The sequence below is a fragment of the Manduca sexta genome, chromosome 19, assembly GCF_014839805.1.
Source record: "Manduca sexta isolate Smith_Timp_Sample1 chromosome 19, JHU_Msex_v1.0, whole genome shotgun sequence".
Taxonomy (NCBI): Eukaryota; Metazoa; Arthropoda; class Insecta; order Lepidoptera; family Sphingidae; genus Manduca; species Manduca sexta.
Genome location: NC_051133.1, coordinates 4,426,347 through 4,443,371, shown reverse-complemented (window position 1 = coordinate 4,443,371; position 17,025 = coordinate 4,426,347). Strand labels below are relative to the sequence as shown.

The 17,025-nt window shown below is 37.1% G+C and overlaps 2 protein-coding genes across 2 annotated transcripts in view; both read left to right on the top strand.

Moving 5' to 3' along the window:
- LOC119189834 (zinc finger protein 467-like) overlaps positions 1-9,539 on the top strand; it is a 10,133-nt gene extending 594 nt beyond the window's left edge. The window contains 8 exon segments of the mRNA XM_037440496.1: positions 1,800-1,850; positions 1,853-1,891; positions 2,294-2,412; positions 2,579-2,718; positions 2,970-3,124; positions 3,402-3,491; positions 4,306-4,356; positions 5,125-9,539. Coding sequence (XP_037296393.1) covers positions 1,800-1,850; positions 1,853-1,891; positions 2,294-2,412; positions 2,579-2,718; positions 2,970-3,124; positions 3,402-3,491; positions 4,306-4,356; positions 5,125-5,193 — 714 coding nt within the window. The 3' untranslated portion in view covers positions 5,194-9,539.
- A 1,422-nt stretch (positions 9,540-10,961) lies between these two features.
- On the top strand, positions 10,962-16,571 carry LOC115452527 (farnesol dehydrogenase; the record flags this gene model as incomplete). Its single annotated transcript, XM_037440544.1, is given in 6 exon segments — positions 10,962-11,159; positions 12,901-13,041; positions 13,733-13,898; positions 15,077-15,218; positions 15,690-15,819; positions 16,440-16,571. Coding segments are annotated over 5 exon segments (702 nt in total), but the record flags the coding sequence as incomplete, so codon positions are not given.
- Positions 16,572-17,025: the final 454 nt, after the last annotated feature.

Below are 17,025 nucleotides of genomic sequence, written 5' to 3'. Positions count from 1 at the left end.
TATTTTGAGCAGGCGATGTAATAAGAACTGAAAGGTGTCTAACTGTCGTAGTTAGTGACATTATTATCGGGCAGTTTTTCGGTTGTCTATGAACCAATCATTGGGTCCACAGATAGTCATATTGCACCTGCTACGTTTTTATTTGTGCACTGCTACGGGTTGACTGATAGCCTTTGACATTAATTCTACCTTTACATAATATGTATTTAAGCAAATAAATAAATTATAATGAAATCTTTGACTTAATTACTGTCACTTATATGGTATGGTGATATTTGAAGATTTTAAGGAGTGCTTTTGCACCTAAATTAATGTTTATAATCCTACAGGGATTTAGCAGACAAGAAACTAAAGAGTGATTCATAACAACAACGCAATGCTAGGCTATGAAGTCATTAGATAAGATATGCACCTGACCTACATTTGCAGCTAAAAGTCTCATAATCATTTTACTGACCTGGTAACTAAAAGACTGGTATTATTACTTTTTATTACTTCTCTTGTACAGCCTTGTTATTTATAATATAAAAAACCTTAAATCCTTATTTATAATTGTTTTAAATATTTTATATCACACTAGCTTTTGCTCGCGGCTTCGCCCGCGTGAAGGTGTTTTCCAGGATAAAATTCCACTGTTTGATAAAAGTCTTGCTACATATTTTCCCGGTACTTATAGGTTCAAACTAATTTTATCCCCAATCTATAATTTCAGTTCTATCAGTCGAAAATCTAAGAACATTTATACAAACTTTCATCCCCTATTTTATCCCCTTAAGGGTAGAATTTATCAAAATCCTTTCTTAGGGGATGCCTACGTCATAGTAGCTTTATGCATGTAAAGTCTTAGCCCGATCTGTCCAATGGTTTGGGCTGTTCCTTGATATATCACTGTCAGTCACCTTTGAGTTATATATTATATTAACAACTGAAGTTAGCTAAAATTGAGTTTCTCGAAGCCGACCACTATTTATGTACTATGTATTTTGAGACTATGCAATTTTGTCGCGTTCGCGATTCACTTTCACTTTTGTTGAGTTTCAGAACGCGATATTAGATCCTCCAACGCGCACGCGAATTTGAACTTTATGCAGCGGTAATAAATTACAAATTGACTCTCCATTTTATTTAGAAAACGTTTGTATGGGAAATAGAAAAATGCTGTTTTGAGGATTTTCCGGCAATTATTCGAATTTTCTCACCTTTTAAATCTTCCCTAGACCTCCACGAATAATTCAAGACCAAGATAAGATAAATCCGTTCAGCCGTTCTCGAGTTTTAGCGAGACTAACGAACAGCAATTGATTTTTATATATATAGATTTATCAGTAATTAGCTTTTGGTTGGAAGACCGCATGGAAGAAAAAAATCCGGGATAAAAGTCGCGTTTTATATTTTCCCGGGATAAAAATAGCCTAAAGCATGCAGGAATAATGTAGCTATCTGAGAAAAAAATATATCAAAACCGGTCTAGTAGAGTTATTGAGACTAGCGTGTTTAAACAAGCAAACTCTTCAGCTTTATGTGTTTGTATACATTTTACACCTTTAAATATCTTGTTAGGTGTGGGAAAAATTTACTAAGAATTGACTAGTTTATGTTTGCAGCTCCGGCCATATAAAACTGCATTATTAGATAATATTATGTTATTTAAATTACACTTGTAAAATGTCTACTACCTGCTTTTAAAGCGTGTCAAAATAGATTTCGTATAGGAATAAACAGAGGCATGGGAAAAATGTTTATTTAGGTAACCAGTTACATAACAGGTAACAAAGTTGTTTGTAATTTTTTTTGTTTAGGTGACCAATTTGAACAACCATGTTCGTCTTCATACTGGCGAGAGACCCTTCACGTATGCCCCGAGCCGGGTTGTGACAAGGCGTATGCTCAGGTATAATATTTGCGGTCTTTGAAACTTGTTATTTTGTCTATTAAAGAAAATAGTATAATAAAATCTAATATTATGTAATTATTTATGGTATTATGTGAATTGGCAATCCAAAAAGTTTTATGTATAAATATTGATCGGTTATTATTATTATTAAACTTCTCAAAGGTATATCAATAGGTGAAAAACTTATTTAAAATTATTGGGATTGAATTCGCCATCCTCAGACGTGTTATCTTAGCTGTGTGTCTTCTAAAGATTGAAGACAATACGGGACCTCAAAACTACTTTCATAGGATCCCACCATTTGGTAAGTTAATCTCGGTACTTAATTTTAACCCACAAACAATATTAAGATATTTTTAAATACTAGAATGGGCTTAATTCTTGTTCTGTGTTGTTCAGGTGACGAATCTGAACCAGCATCGCAAGCGGCATCTGAACGGACGCCCCGTGGAGACCACGTACGACTGTACCGTCTGCGGAGAGCAGTTCCAGCAGCGGAACCATATGTACAATCATAGGTATCATATTTTTTAATACTACTTTGAATTGATTGCAAAAGATTTATTTATTATTGTTGAAATGAAATGAAACTTTATGTTAAGAAAATGTAGTGATAGGACTATAATTTTTATGATCATTATGTTTGTTGTGTAGACGCCAGAAAGCGCACGTGAGACGATGAAGGTGGTGGCGCGCCATCCGAACCAGCAGCGCGCGTGTCCAGTGTGCGAAGCTCACCTTCCCCAACGAGCGCTCGCTGCAGCAGCACGTGGTGGTGCACGTGGCCGCCGGGGACACCAGCCATGACCAACCGGAGGATACCAGTCAGTACAATACTATGTCCCCATTCTTGTTTAAGTTCTTACCCCCATGCCTAACCCTGTCCCCATAGCTATCTATATCCTCCCTATCCGATGTTTAGCCTTGTCTTCTTCGCCCTTGTCTCTGTCCTTGTTCCCCATCATTTCTGTCTCTGTTTTCCGTATCCCTGTTTAAGGACAGGGATGCGCAGTGTCATAAGTAACATACAGGCAATGAGTGTTAAATGTTAATGTTTGTGTGTGGTTGTGTTTAGAGCGCGTGTACCCGTGCGTGTTCTCGACGTGCAACAGCCAGTTCCCGTCGCCGCGCGAGCACACGGAGCACCTGCTGCGCGCGCACCAGCTGCGCGTGCTGCACGCCGCGCGCACCACGCACCACGAGCCGCCGCCGCGCTACTGCCCGCCCAAGGTACGCATGACGACTGACGAGTGAGTGTAACACGGAGCACCTGCTGCGCGCGCACCAGCTGCGCGTGCTGCACACCGCACACCACGCACCACGAGCCGCCGCCGCGCCGCCCGCCAAGGTACGCATGACGACTGACGAGTGAGTGTAACACGGAGCACCTGCTGCGCGCACCAGCTGCGCGCGCTGCACGCCGCGCGCACCACCCACCACGAGCCGCCGCCGCGCCGCGGCCGCCCAAAGGTACGCATGACGACTGACGAGTGAGTGTAACACGGAGCACCTGCTGCGCGCGCACCAGCTGCGCGTGCTGCACGCCGCGCGCACCACGCACCACGAGCCGCCGCCGCGCCGCGGCCGCCCGCCCAAGGTACGCATGACGACTGACGAGTGAGTGTAACACGGAGCACCTGCTGCGCGCGCACCAGCTGCGCGTGCTGCACGCCGCGCGCACCACGCACCACGAGCCGCCGCCGCGCCGCCCGCCCAAAGGTACGCATGACGACTGACGAGTGAGGTGTAACACGGAGCACCTGCTGCGCGCGCACCAGCTGCGCGTGCTGCACGCCCGCGCACCACGCACCACGAGCCGCCGCCGCGCCGCCCAAAGGTACGCATGACGACTGACGAGTGAGTGTAACACGGAGCACCTGCTGCGCGCGCACCAGCTGCGCGTGCTGCACGCGCGCACCCCGCACCACGAGCCGCCGCCGCGCCGCGGGCCGCCCGCCCAAGGTACGCATGACGACTGACGAGTGAGTGTAACACGGAGCACCTGCTGCGCGCGCACCAGCTGCGCGTGCTGCACGCCGCGCGCACCACGCACCACGCGCCGCCGCCGCTGCTGCCGCCCAAGGTACGCATGACGACTGACGAGTGAGTGTAACACGGAGCACCTGCTGCGCGCGCACCAGCTGCGCGTGCTGCACGCCGCGCGCACCACGCACCACGAGCCGCCGCCGCGCCGCCCGCCCAAGGTACGCATGACGAATGACAAGTGAGTGACACACAAAATAGTTATTGCGCGCGCACCAGCTGCGCGTACTGCCACCACACGCATCTGTAATAGAACTTTTACAAGTTGATTATTTTACTTTAATAGAATTCATGTTAATATAAAAAAAATCCAAACTCATTCTGCTATTGTACAGGAAAACGTTATTCATATTTTCCACCTTTTCCAGATATTGAAGGAAGATCCATTGGAGCCGAAGGAGAACATGCAGTATCATGAGGTAAGAAATAGAAACAGATTATAGAGTAGGGCTCTCGAAGACGAAAATAGGCAATTTTTTAAAATTTTGAAATACGCTAAAAAAATTGCTGTCAAGTAATTATTATTAGTTACTTCTCTTATTTTTATATGGGATAATGAATGAAAAGAAAAATAAAACCAAGAAGCAAAAAAGAAAATGATAGTAATTTAAAGAAACGCGAAGAATAATCAGCTGACGCGCGGGTCAACGACCTTGCTCGGCGCGGAGCGCACCGTGCAACAATTCATTGATAAAATTATAATTATACGATTGTAATTTTTATGTCGTCTTGTCAGCAATCATATGCACTATCATCTATCTTCGTTGTCGGAAGCGATTCCCTTATACATAATAAGCTATTATGAGAGAAAATTTTATCAATAGATAATTTTTATACTGCGTAATGGCCAACGTCGATTTGAGGAGCATCTATGCGTGGAGAATCGAATCAGCAGTCGTATTAATACGACTAGATTCATTTTCATCCGGCGCGCCTAGTCGACACCAGGCATAATGTCTAATAATAAATTGCGAATACCTCTTATGTATGCTGTATGACCATTGCATTTTTTTTCTATACGGGCAAGACAATGTGACACTGCACCTGATGGTAAGTGGAGAGGGATCCATATATAGTGTAGACTGACTGGAGATGATTATCTCTCGTCAGTCGACACAATTATGCCTGTTTAAACCAGATCCACAAGTTCGTATACTCAATTTGTTAATTCGATAATATAATTTCAGGTGACGATCATCAAGCAGTCGCAGTCCCAGTACTTGCCCAAGTTGAAAGTGCAGAGTTTGTTCCAGTGATGTGTGAGATAGAGATTAAGCTAAGTGTCGAAACAAGTTTCGTATCTAATATCTGCAGATCATAATCGTACATTGTTCTAACTTAGGTCCAATTACGTAAGATTACATGTGCTCTGTACTTAAACTATTTTAAACGTTAGCGCACATTAATAAGGGCCGTATTGCAACGCATAGCATAACAGTATGAAAGTTTCATACATTTTCTATGACTTAGGTCTAATCTCACAAGTAGTGAAGGGTTTTACACTCCATTGCAGTATATGTCTTCAGGAAGACGAATAATTTATCAAGCTTCATGCAGAAATGATAGGGTTTTTTCTGATGGTAATTTAATACTAGAGATGCGTTATCGAATAAAAGTATCGATACTTTACTAGTAAGTAGTATCGATACAGAAGAATCACAAACAACCTGTACCATAAGGTATATTTGTGCTTTGGAATCTCTACATTATCAAATATTTTTTTCGGCAGCTAAAAAGAAAATATTACAGCACTAATTTAGAAAAAGTATCGAATAAGAAAGTAGGTCGCTATCGGTAAGAATATTCGATTTCTTTTCTTTTTCCCTATATCAGATCTCAAGTGCCTAAAGCACCACTTTTTGCAACGCCCTTAGAGAGTTTATTTTTCAAGTACTTGTGCGTCTGGCACTAATATTTTGGGCTTTGTTGCTTTGTATAATTGCAAAATGCATTGTCAATATGCTAACCCAAAATAGGATTGGGCAAAACAGCAGACAGTCGATAATATTATTTCTTAAAAAAATATGTATAAAATTAATAATATACATACTTTCATATTTTTATTGTTAAAAACTAAGGAAACAGCACATGTTTATCAACAAAAGTAATGACTTATGATTTTCAATGTCACAAGAAAAAAGTAAGACATTTCACAACTGTTATACAGAATTGGTTGTGCCTTTAGATTTTGTGGAAATATAAAAAACTGATAAAATGTCAGAGGATTTTTTTAGAAAACAAAATTTACAAATAGTATTGAAATTTTAACAGTGATCTCTAAAAGTGGATTCTCTTAGCTAATATATCAATTCTCGGTTTAATTTTGGAATTATAGAAGAGGATCTACAATTATATTTAAGAATTATTTGTAAGTGATATTAGAGGTAAGTGCAATTCATAGTAATTATAATATAGACATTGTTACATTTTAAGATATTAATTTTTCATGCAATATTTTTTATATATCCCAGAACAGAGTAGTATTTACAAATTCGAAAATAGTTTATGCTTTTTTTTCGTTGTAATACGTATTGTGGATCATAATTATATGCATATAACATAGTAATAAGAGTAATTATATAGGCGGGAGTAAAAGGTAGATTATTATTTTATATTAATGTGCTTTATGTAATATTGTTGGATATTGGTGTTATGCCAGTTTTATATTGGAAGTAAATACATCAGGATGAATACAATAAATAAAACAATAATTTTATAAGTAAATCATTTGGTTAAAATTTGTAAGGTAGTCTGTTTCTAACCAATTACAACAGTTCAGTGCATCTGCTGTCCAGCATGATCGTATCAATCAATGTTATGTGCGAGTCTATAGCGTGGCTTGCCACAAAGCGGCCCTTTATTAAAATTTGTGGGTGTTCAGGGAGCGAACTTTTGATTGGCCGCTGAGTTTAATATAGGTATGAACCAAGAGGGGCTCTTAGAGCCGGGCGGCCCCGTGTCACTGATAGAGCTGTTACGGCGGAAGTTACGGACCTGGTGCGAGTGGCCAGTGGCTTGCATTAGATTTTCTGTTTTTACTCGCAATACAAGTAGTGTGTAGTCACTGTTTTATTCCGGTTTGAAGGACATTGTAGCCAGTGTAACTACTGGACATAATGAGACTTAACATCTCATGTCTCAGGATGGCGAGCGCAGTGGAATACCAAACAGTACTTAATTCAAGGTGTTGGATGGTGTTTCTGTTGTCTACGGGCGGTCATATCGCTTATCATCAGGCGAACGACAAGCTTGTCTCGTTAAACAAAGTATCTAATCCCGCTAATAGATAAAGTTGACAGCGGATTAGCCAGAGCCCACGCCGTCTTATTAGTAGCTACATACTGTGACACGTCGAGACGAGTCGAGTTACTGACATACCAGTAAATACTAGTACACAACTGTCAAGTCAGTTGCTTGTGTGTCAGGTATTTTAAATGACCAATAGATGATTTCCATTTTATATGGCAATAACATTTCAATTAGAATATGACTTTTTTTATTACGATAGGGTATTACTTCACATTCAATATTTTTTAAATATATTATGATTTTTTTATTAATTCCAATTATTTATCAAATTCATCAAATAATCAATTAATAATTTGCTCATAAGACATCAATATAACATTACGTTTTAGTATTAGTACTGTCGTGACCTATGTTTACGCAACTTGTCCTTTAAGTCCATTATTTTTTTTTTATTAGAAACGTAAACATATATGTGTATTCTTACTGTTTAGAATGTGGCAAAAAAACACGACACGACTCCGTGTCGTTTTATTGTGATTGGTTGGGAGGCTACCACGTGACTGACGCATTGGTCTCTCGACCAAACACAAACGTCAAAGTTAAACGACTTGACTTAGGAGTCGCATTTTTTGGTCATTCTAAGGGGTTGGCCAATTTAATATATTTTTTTTACAATATCTGTTATGCCTGGTGTCGATTAGGTGCGCCAAGTTGGACAGTGTCTTAATTCATTTATTATGAAACCGCGCATACAAAATAAACGCGATTTTATTCAACGTGTTTCCGTGCCGGTCAAGTTGACCTTTATATCTGTACTAAGTTATGGAATTCCATTATACACAAAAAATAAAGTTGATTGACTATTGGACTATTGAATTGATTTATTAAAAATTATCAAATCTTTGTTTTTATGTATTTTATAAATATTTACTGGCAGAGAGGCCTTTAAATATTATATGAATAAGGTTTGCAACATGGTTGATTTTGATTACTATCTGGTGTTCCGTTATAATTATAATTAAAAATGATTCATTAATTTTTCGTTAAATAATGGAATTTCAGTAACAACTTCAGGCAGCTTTCATGTATTTCATTTTGCGGGGTAGTGGCAGCCGCAAGTTCGGCCTAATGTTTTCATATCAGTTTTATTTAATAGTTACTATGAGTTATTTCATTTACAATAGGTCTTTTTATGTTTATATTCATTATTGACGTAACTTTTAGGAACATCGATATTTATAGATTTTTATGTATATTCGTTATTTCGAAGATCAACTACATTATGATTTTTTTTATTATCTTGAAAATTGATATGAAGTTTGAAATCCGTTTTATAAGTCTTGATGAAAAATATTTTAATCAGGGTTTTGTTTTTGGACCCCTAAATGACTCGACAAAAGAGAAATAATAAAACATAACACTTCCATTTTACAATGTCAACTTATGATTATATTTATAACATATGCAAAATATTTAATGGTTTTGTCACTCGTTGAGCTGGTCTTTAAGAAGGTAGCAGTGACGCAAATAGATTATATAAAATATTGTAAGCCGGGAAGTAAAGTATAGTATAAAAAAGGATATTCGTCTTAAAAAATATTTTTATAACAACTTCTCAGGTGCGATAAAATGTTAATAAATTTTCGATTGTTATATTAACTACTTATATGGAATTATAAAAACTTATAAAAGCCTTGAAAAATATTTAAACGTTGAAATTAATTATTCATTCATTATAACCTCCAATGTTTTTGACCGGGCTGAAGTTGGTCACAAGTGTCAGCAGTTGCGTACATTAACCATAGACGTAGAGAATGGACAATGCCTTCGTACCCTATTACATGAATAGACAAAGTGTGAAAGGGAAAGCGAACGTATGGCCAATACTTGTAAAACTTTATTTCACACAAGCTTATAGGAACGAACGACTTCTGCACATGCGCTTTCAACGATTTAAATGGCTTGTATTGGCCGTTCATTCGTTTTGTCTATTTCCAAAGAGTGGTAATTTTATCTTATTTTTGCGATAGCAATTAGCTTATTTCGGTCATAGACAAAAAGGTTACATGGGGCAGAGTCCAAAAAGATTGGAGGTTTTATTCAAAGAATGCTTTACTCCCGGCTTTTAAAATTATCTCCGGTAGCCGTAGAGTTACGATCTAGGCTAAGGTGCAAATGTTCCTATGAATGTATAAGAGTATCAGATGGTATAGTATGAAGTATGCTGAGTGTACAGTCGACATTTATGTTATCCGTAGCCTTGTTAAGCGTCAGCCATGTCGGAATTTTTCTATTAACATACTATTAGTAACATATAATTAATAAAATATATTATACAATTTGAAAATATTAATGGTTGTTTCTTTTTTAATCCTATATCTCTAGCTTCTTAACGTTATGTGATAATTGCTATTCTTGAACTCCCTGTACAGAGAGATGGTCAGTGAAGAAAAAGAAGCTATAATGTATAATTAATAAAAGTGAACAGTAATTCTTTTGTCTGACCAAAGAAAAAAACGTTTTGAGAACTCCACTTTTGCTCTTTCGTTTAGTTCCATATTTTACCAGAACATGACGAGGTTTTTATTTTTCATGTCAGGTTATAATTGTTTTCTGAAAGACACTGATCGAGCTGGATTACAGAAGTTCCATTGACTTGTCAGTGGCTAGCAGGCCTCATTATTTAAAATCGAGGTCAGATAAATTACTATTGAAATAGGCAAGAATGGTAAGTAATTAAAATAGAAACTGGCCGGGCCGGCGCATTTATGGTGGAGCGAAGCGCAGATAATGTTTTACTGTCAAACTATTATCGACATTGACTTCATAGAAATAGTAAAAAAAACAAATAACATATCAATTTATTGTTCATTAACATACAAACAATTAACTAACATTCGCATTTATTTATTTATATACATTATGGAACGGGGCACACAAGGGGAAAGTGGATGCCGTGGTTTCACATTTGTCTACCCTTCGGGGTAAATGGCGTGATGTGTGTACTGTGTAGGTATATTTGAAGTTCTATTAAGCGCGGCTCCTGCGATAACCGGAATATGCAATTGAAAAAACGTAAATAACTTAACAAGTGCTGATTTGTATAATATACTGGTTTACAATAGGTACTCAGCAGCAAACACAATATATAAAGGTTTTAAAAAATCAGCAAAGATACATATGTGAGTGATAAAGATATGTGATATTCACCACCGACCAGTGATGAAGACTGAAGGGTCCACATAACTCGATTCCTGCCGACTTCTCTCTATGTAATATCTTATTATCATCAGAATGATTTGCAAACCGCATTTATGCATATACCGCAATGTTGTTTCGGTTCCCTTTTGGAAAATTTCAACTTTTGCCACTGTTACCGACTAGGACATATTGATTCCTATAACTCTTGTAAACATTATTACCGAAATTTGCATAATGTTTTTCACGTAGGCGAACAGTTGCATTTATACGTCAAAACAATATATCAGAATAATTATTATTATTTCAAAACAACACTTAAGATCACTTATAACTGCGGACATTTTAAATTAAAATGAAATTCTTAAGGAATACAAGGCATAAGGTAAAACAAAGTAGCCAGCTCGGGTTGGTAGGTAGAGGGAAATAAAAGGAAAACGCGTCACGATCCTCACTGGTGAGGACATGAGCCCTAGCCTAGCTAACCTACCAGCCTTTCACTAGCTATCTAACTAATGACTACCCGAAGACGCAGTAGATAAGTACCTATAACATTTTGTAGCATGATTGGCATAAAGAGACTGTATAAAGGCAAGTCACTGCGGCCATTATGGTATCCTTGGGCTAAAAACAGTGAATTAACTTCTCAATATTGTAAAAACACGTTGCATTTTATACCGCTAGGGACACAATAAGTTTAGTAACCGTGGCGAACATACAGCTTGCCGGCATTGGATTGTGTGCGGTGTTGCAAAACAAAAATTTTCTTTAAAAGGTTAGTTACTACACAGGTACGTTTTACGATTTTATTAGTGCATTACATGTTGTTATGTGGGAAATTGGTTATTTTTAGTATGCGAATCTGTTAGTTCAACATGATACAGGTACTGGTTTTCAGAATCTCTTTTTGTTAACTATATTTTTTAGTTATAGCAGCCACGTTATAAATATTAATATTAATTAGTATTAATATTTCCACTTCATGATTAAATAGGTAACTAACTACCTTTTATCCAAAAGCGGTTATACTTAAAAATAACACACTTTATAAAGTATAATAATATCCGAAACTATAGTCCAGTCTATGAAAGAAAGGACAGACATAAACAATGGGAATGTAGGAAAACAGTAAAGGTAGATAAAGTCGCATTTCTAAATTGTGCTAAGTTGTAATCCGTTTCTATCAATCCAAATCATCTGGGATACAAACACATTAAACAGTATAGTTAGTTATAGAGAAGAAGTTAGGACCATATTTGTGCTCCAAAAGTTATTACTAATTAATAATAAGTCATTGCTATAGTTGAAATATCGTGTGATTTTACAACGTCCGCAGACAAGATTTTAATACAATATAACATATTTACACAAAAATGTATTTCGCGTTAAAAACGTGCAAATGACGATATGGAAAAATTATGAAGTATTTTACATTGGTGTGTTGCTATTTTACGGTAGATAAACATCGCGTAAGCACAACATTTTTGTATGACAATCTTGCTAATGTCCGCTCTATATAATCTTAGAACTGGGAGAGGTGCAAGCGTAATAATACGTATAAATGTATATATGTACCTATTTATCTATAAATACGTTATGGCACTAGATAATAAAAAATAAACTAATATAAATCGTCACGCTACGGCTCTATTGCTGCGCCGTGGGGGCGCGCGCAGGACAAACGGTCAAACTCATTACCGTAAGAAATATTGTTATTAATTGAAATCATAAAAAAGTGTAAAGAATTTTATCATATATGACTTAGCATTGATGCGATACTCTGTCAATATGTCTTGGAAATTTGGATGTTTGCTAGACAAAAATCGCTGAATTTGGATGGAGTTGCAGATAGAGCAAGCTTGGGAATAACAATTTAGCTGTAGATCACTTTTCCAGCAGAATAGCAGGTAGTCTTGTTACTGTGAGGAGGCGATTTGTGATTTTTTTTAGCGTTCCGTACATTAAAAGGAACCCTTATTGTATCACTTTGTTGTCCGTAAGTTCGTCAATCGTTCTGTAAAGACCTTTATTCTCAGGCTAGCGTAAAATTTTACTTTATATCAAATACTCGGGTCCACAGTCTCTTTCTGCTGTAAATAAATTAAAAGTCACGTCATCAAAAGATATGACCGTTTAAGTCGCATATTTTGCAATTTTACAAAATAATTTAAATCTATAGGGCATTTCCCGTTAACCTAGAATCATAAATTTTGACTAAAAGATGTCTTACAGCACATGTAAAGGAAAAAATCTGAAAACCGTATATATCTACTTTCATAACAAGAAAAGATTTAATTATTACAAACTTATTATTTGTGGTTACTGCAACAATAATATTTAGGCATCAAACAGCAAAGTTAAGTTTGTCAACTTAAATTTATATACTTAGATATCTCACCTACAAGTTTGTAAGGTACCCTCCGTGCGCAAGCCCAACACGCACTTATCAGGTTTTTTATTTTATTTTCTTATAAAAAAGCTTTGTTCCTTCATATACCGACTTACACTCTCTTTAGACTATAATAATGGAGCGATGGATCGGCAAGACTGCAGTGGTGACGGGGGCAAGTGCTGGTATTGGAGCCGCAGTATGCGTTGCCATGGCTGACGCTGGACTCAATGTCATCGGGCTAGCACGGAGACCTCAGCTTGTCGATGTAATTTTTAATATTTTTACGATGTTTATTTTTTACGTTTTATTTATTGATTTAAAGAATTTGTATGTCATGTCTAATTAGGCCAGAGATCAATATACTTTATCTTTGTAGACGGTCTCCAGCAGTATATACTTCATATAGAACTGATATAATTTTTAATTAATTATTGCGATGTATTTGTTTGAAATGTTTACTACCTTCAGATCAGATGATTATTAAATGCAAAACGGTAGTTTAATTTAAAACCTACGTTTAAATATAAGGTATAATTTTCTTCGTATTTAGATATTACTTTTAAATTCATAACAAAGTAACCAGCTAACGCCTCGGTGGCGTAATTGTAAGGCAGGCGCGGTACAACTATTGCCCTAAAGTCTCAGGTTCGAATCCCTGGTCTGGCATAGTGATAGTTGGATTTTATGTTGAATGTAAGCCTGAAGATCGCGGGCCCGAAGTTTGGAAATGTTCCTGTAAAATGGCAATAAGTTATAATACAGGGGCCAAGACCTAAAATAGCTAGTGACATGAGTGTGTTACCTCTCGCCTATCTCTGAAAACGGAAAAACTTAAGCGTAATGCTATTTATGTATGTCAATAACCAACTTAGACCATTGAAAAAAGCAGTTACACAAAGGAAATAGAGTGTACATTGCTTTTATTATTTTTTCACCAAAGGTCAATTCGTGTTTAGATTCTGCAGTCGGCAGTGACCGGGAAAGGTACAATTATTTCGAGGCGGTGTGACGTCGCGGACTCGAAGGACGTGGCGGAAACTTTCAAATGGATCGAGGAGAATCACGGCACTGTACACATTATAGTCAACAACGCCGGTATTTTATGTGCAGGCCATATTACTGGTAATATCCTACTAATATTATAAATGTCAGAGTTTGTGAGGATGGATGTATGTATGTATGTTTGTTCCACTTTCACGAAAAAACTATTAAACGGATTTGGATGGAACTTTACAGTAATATTGATTATACATCAGAATAACACATAGGCTACAATTTATAACGATTTTGTGTAATTTGGTCATAATATAACGATACATGTCAAGTCAAAAAATGTATCCCGGAAAACTCCTTAACGCGGGCGAAGCCGCGAGTAAAAGCTAGTTTTTAATAGATACGTTGTTTTGGCAGACATTTTTGTTAGTTTAATGCAGGTTAAATAGATAAGTAAATAAAGAAACAGTAATAAACGCCATGAATGCTGTGGGAATATAGCCAATGAGTGTTGTACTCTGTTTTATTAGCATAAAATGAAAAAAAAAAATGTTTAAGGTATGTTCTTGTTTGTTATTAAGGTAGGTTCGTAATTCAAATTACTAAGGTGTCGTTTTTATTTTTTATGTAATAATATCCTGGCAACATTTAAACTAAAAGTATTTTATAATACTAACGTATGGTGGTGACCCATAAAATAAAAAATAAATAAATCTCTTGAAATTTATGTTCATTCGAAGCGTGGGTATTTTCGGACACTCAACATACAACGGGTCTTTAGCCATTACAATAATATTATAATTATTTTTTTGTTTTAAACCGGGTCAAGCTCAAAAGTATTACGTCAACTGCGATAGCCCTTAAATTTGTGTACGCGTTAATTAAATTTATTGCAACGTCACATACGTATATACGTATATACATGGTGAAGAGGGCGTCCTAGTTATGCCTCAGCTTACTCCTTCGGGAATAAACAGCATGAGTGTGTATTGCAAAGTTCTCACAGGTTATTTTTATCGCTGTGTGCATTCTGCAGAGGTGGACCTATCCTTATAAATAATATGAAAAACTTTACGACGTCCTTCTTTTGAAATCGGTTTAAAATATTAAATAAACTTCAATTTAATCTATACAGTTTTACTTATAAACTTGTGTTAGCGTTAAGAGGTGGTTAAGAATTGCTCAAATAGTTCTCAAAAACATCACCGGTTCCTAGTTTAAACCTTATTAGGAAGCAAGATGGCGGGTTTTGACTTAAGTATAGCTGATCGAGTAAATTTTTTTATAAGTAAGACTGTTTATTTCAGATTTGAGCGACAAGCAATTAAGCGAAGAAGATGTCATGAGGGTTATTGATGTGAATTTAAAAGGGCCTGTTATTTGTTCGCGGCACGCAGTTGCTTCTATGAAGAAAGCTGGATTCGATGGACACATTATAAACATTAACAGGTACTTCAGTATAATGATTACTTATGTTTATGCGAATATTATATATTTAAATAGAACAATTTTACGGATTTTATTGCGGTTTTTTATATTATAATTTTTTCCCGACGTTTCGAAGACTTTGTGGTCACAGGGCCGCTGACGTTGTTGATCACCCAAAAAGTCAGTTACAATATCTACTTACATTTTACAATTATACAGTTTATTATTATTTTTTCAATTTTAGTTGGTGGTCTGATGTTATGTCCGCAGAATGTCTGTTTGTTTTTTAGGTATTTTAACCGACTTTAAAGAAAGTAGGAGGTTATCAGTTCGACGTGTTTTTTTATGTTTGTTACCTCAGAACTCAGTAACTAGCTTACCTAGCATTTTTAATTAGTCACCGACTCAAAAATTGTTGACCAGTACGTTGTTTTTTGTTTTAAGTGGTTTTGAAGGTGGTAATTTTTTTTTTTTAAACTTTTTTCATTTCAGTGTGGCTGGACATTACGTGCCATTTGATACTATGTTTAATTTGTACTCGCCATCGAAGCACGCAGTTACTGTGCTCACAAAAACACTCGCCGGGGAGTTGGCGGATTGTAATAGTAAAATTAAGACAACGGTAAGTTTAACGGTGCATAAACTTATTTTTGTTTTGTGTATATTTGACGTAGAAACAACGAGCAACAGGCAATGTATAGTCTCGGTTTGCAGTCAATGCGCGAGGGCATGGAAATCTGCCGTATTTGTAAACCAACACCTAATATTTTTCTTCTATTTTAGAGCACTATTATTATCACCCATATTTAAAAGAAGTAATATGTGTTAAACTGAGAGGTCTTGGGTTCGATTTCTAGGTCAGTTGGTATTGTGTCTTTTGGAAAAACTAAGCTAAACTATGGCTTATGTATGAATAAAATAATTAGTAAAAATACACACGACACCTTTATCATCGAGGAGGTAGGTAGAGGTGTAATCAGGTTACACACTTATTGCCATATGTGTTCCGTTGCATGTTTTGAAAGGGCCTATGATATATCGTGTAGAAATTTCAGACTCCAGGCTGATATTGAGCAGAATAACCCAATATGACTTCTCAGGATTCGAACTCGAACCCTCAAAGCGGTGTCATACAACACCAACAAGGCAGTTAAATATTTAATTACCAATATGTGTAATGTGTACCATATTTTCTTTTGTATTATTTTGGTCGGTGTAGAATTTGATTTGGTATTCTTGCAGAGCATTTCTCCCGGCCTGGTGCATACCAACATGGTGCCTGACAGTATGGTAGAGACGAAGCTGCCAATCCTCAAACCAAGTGACGTCGCGGACGCTGTGATGTACGTCATCTCCACTCCGCCTAATGTGAACGTGAGTATATAACATTCGGTCAAAATAACGCCCAAACCAACCAATCACACGCCGTTGCGGCGAGCCCCGAGCTCGCTAGCGCCGCGCCTGCACAAGGCGGAAGCGGCGGGAATCTCCGTCGACGCCATACGTAAAACGTTGTGATTATATTCTCTTTGGCCATACGCGCGCCATTACTCGCCCGGCACGTTACCGCTAAGTTACATATTGTTATAAACTTTATAATTTTTTTAATTTCAATAAGAATTATTGTAAATGTAAATGTATGACTTTCGATAATATAACATTACCATAATGATTGATGTTTAGGCCAAAGTCCTATGTTTAAGTGATTTCGCGATAAATATTTGGTCCGCCTGTGACCGGGTGCAAAGTCTTCGAAAGGTAACAAATTTCCCAAATTTATCGCGAAAAACAGTTAAATAAAATAGATTAGTAATGCACTTTTTATAAT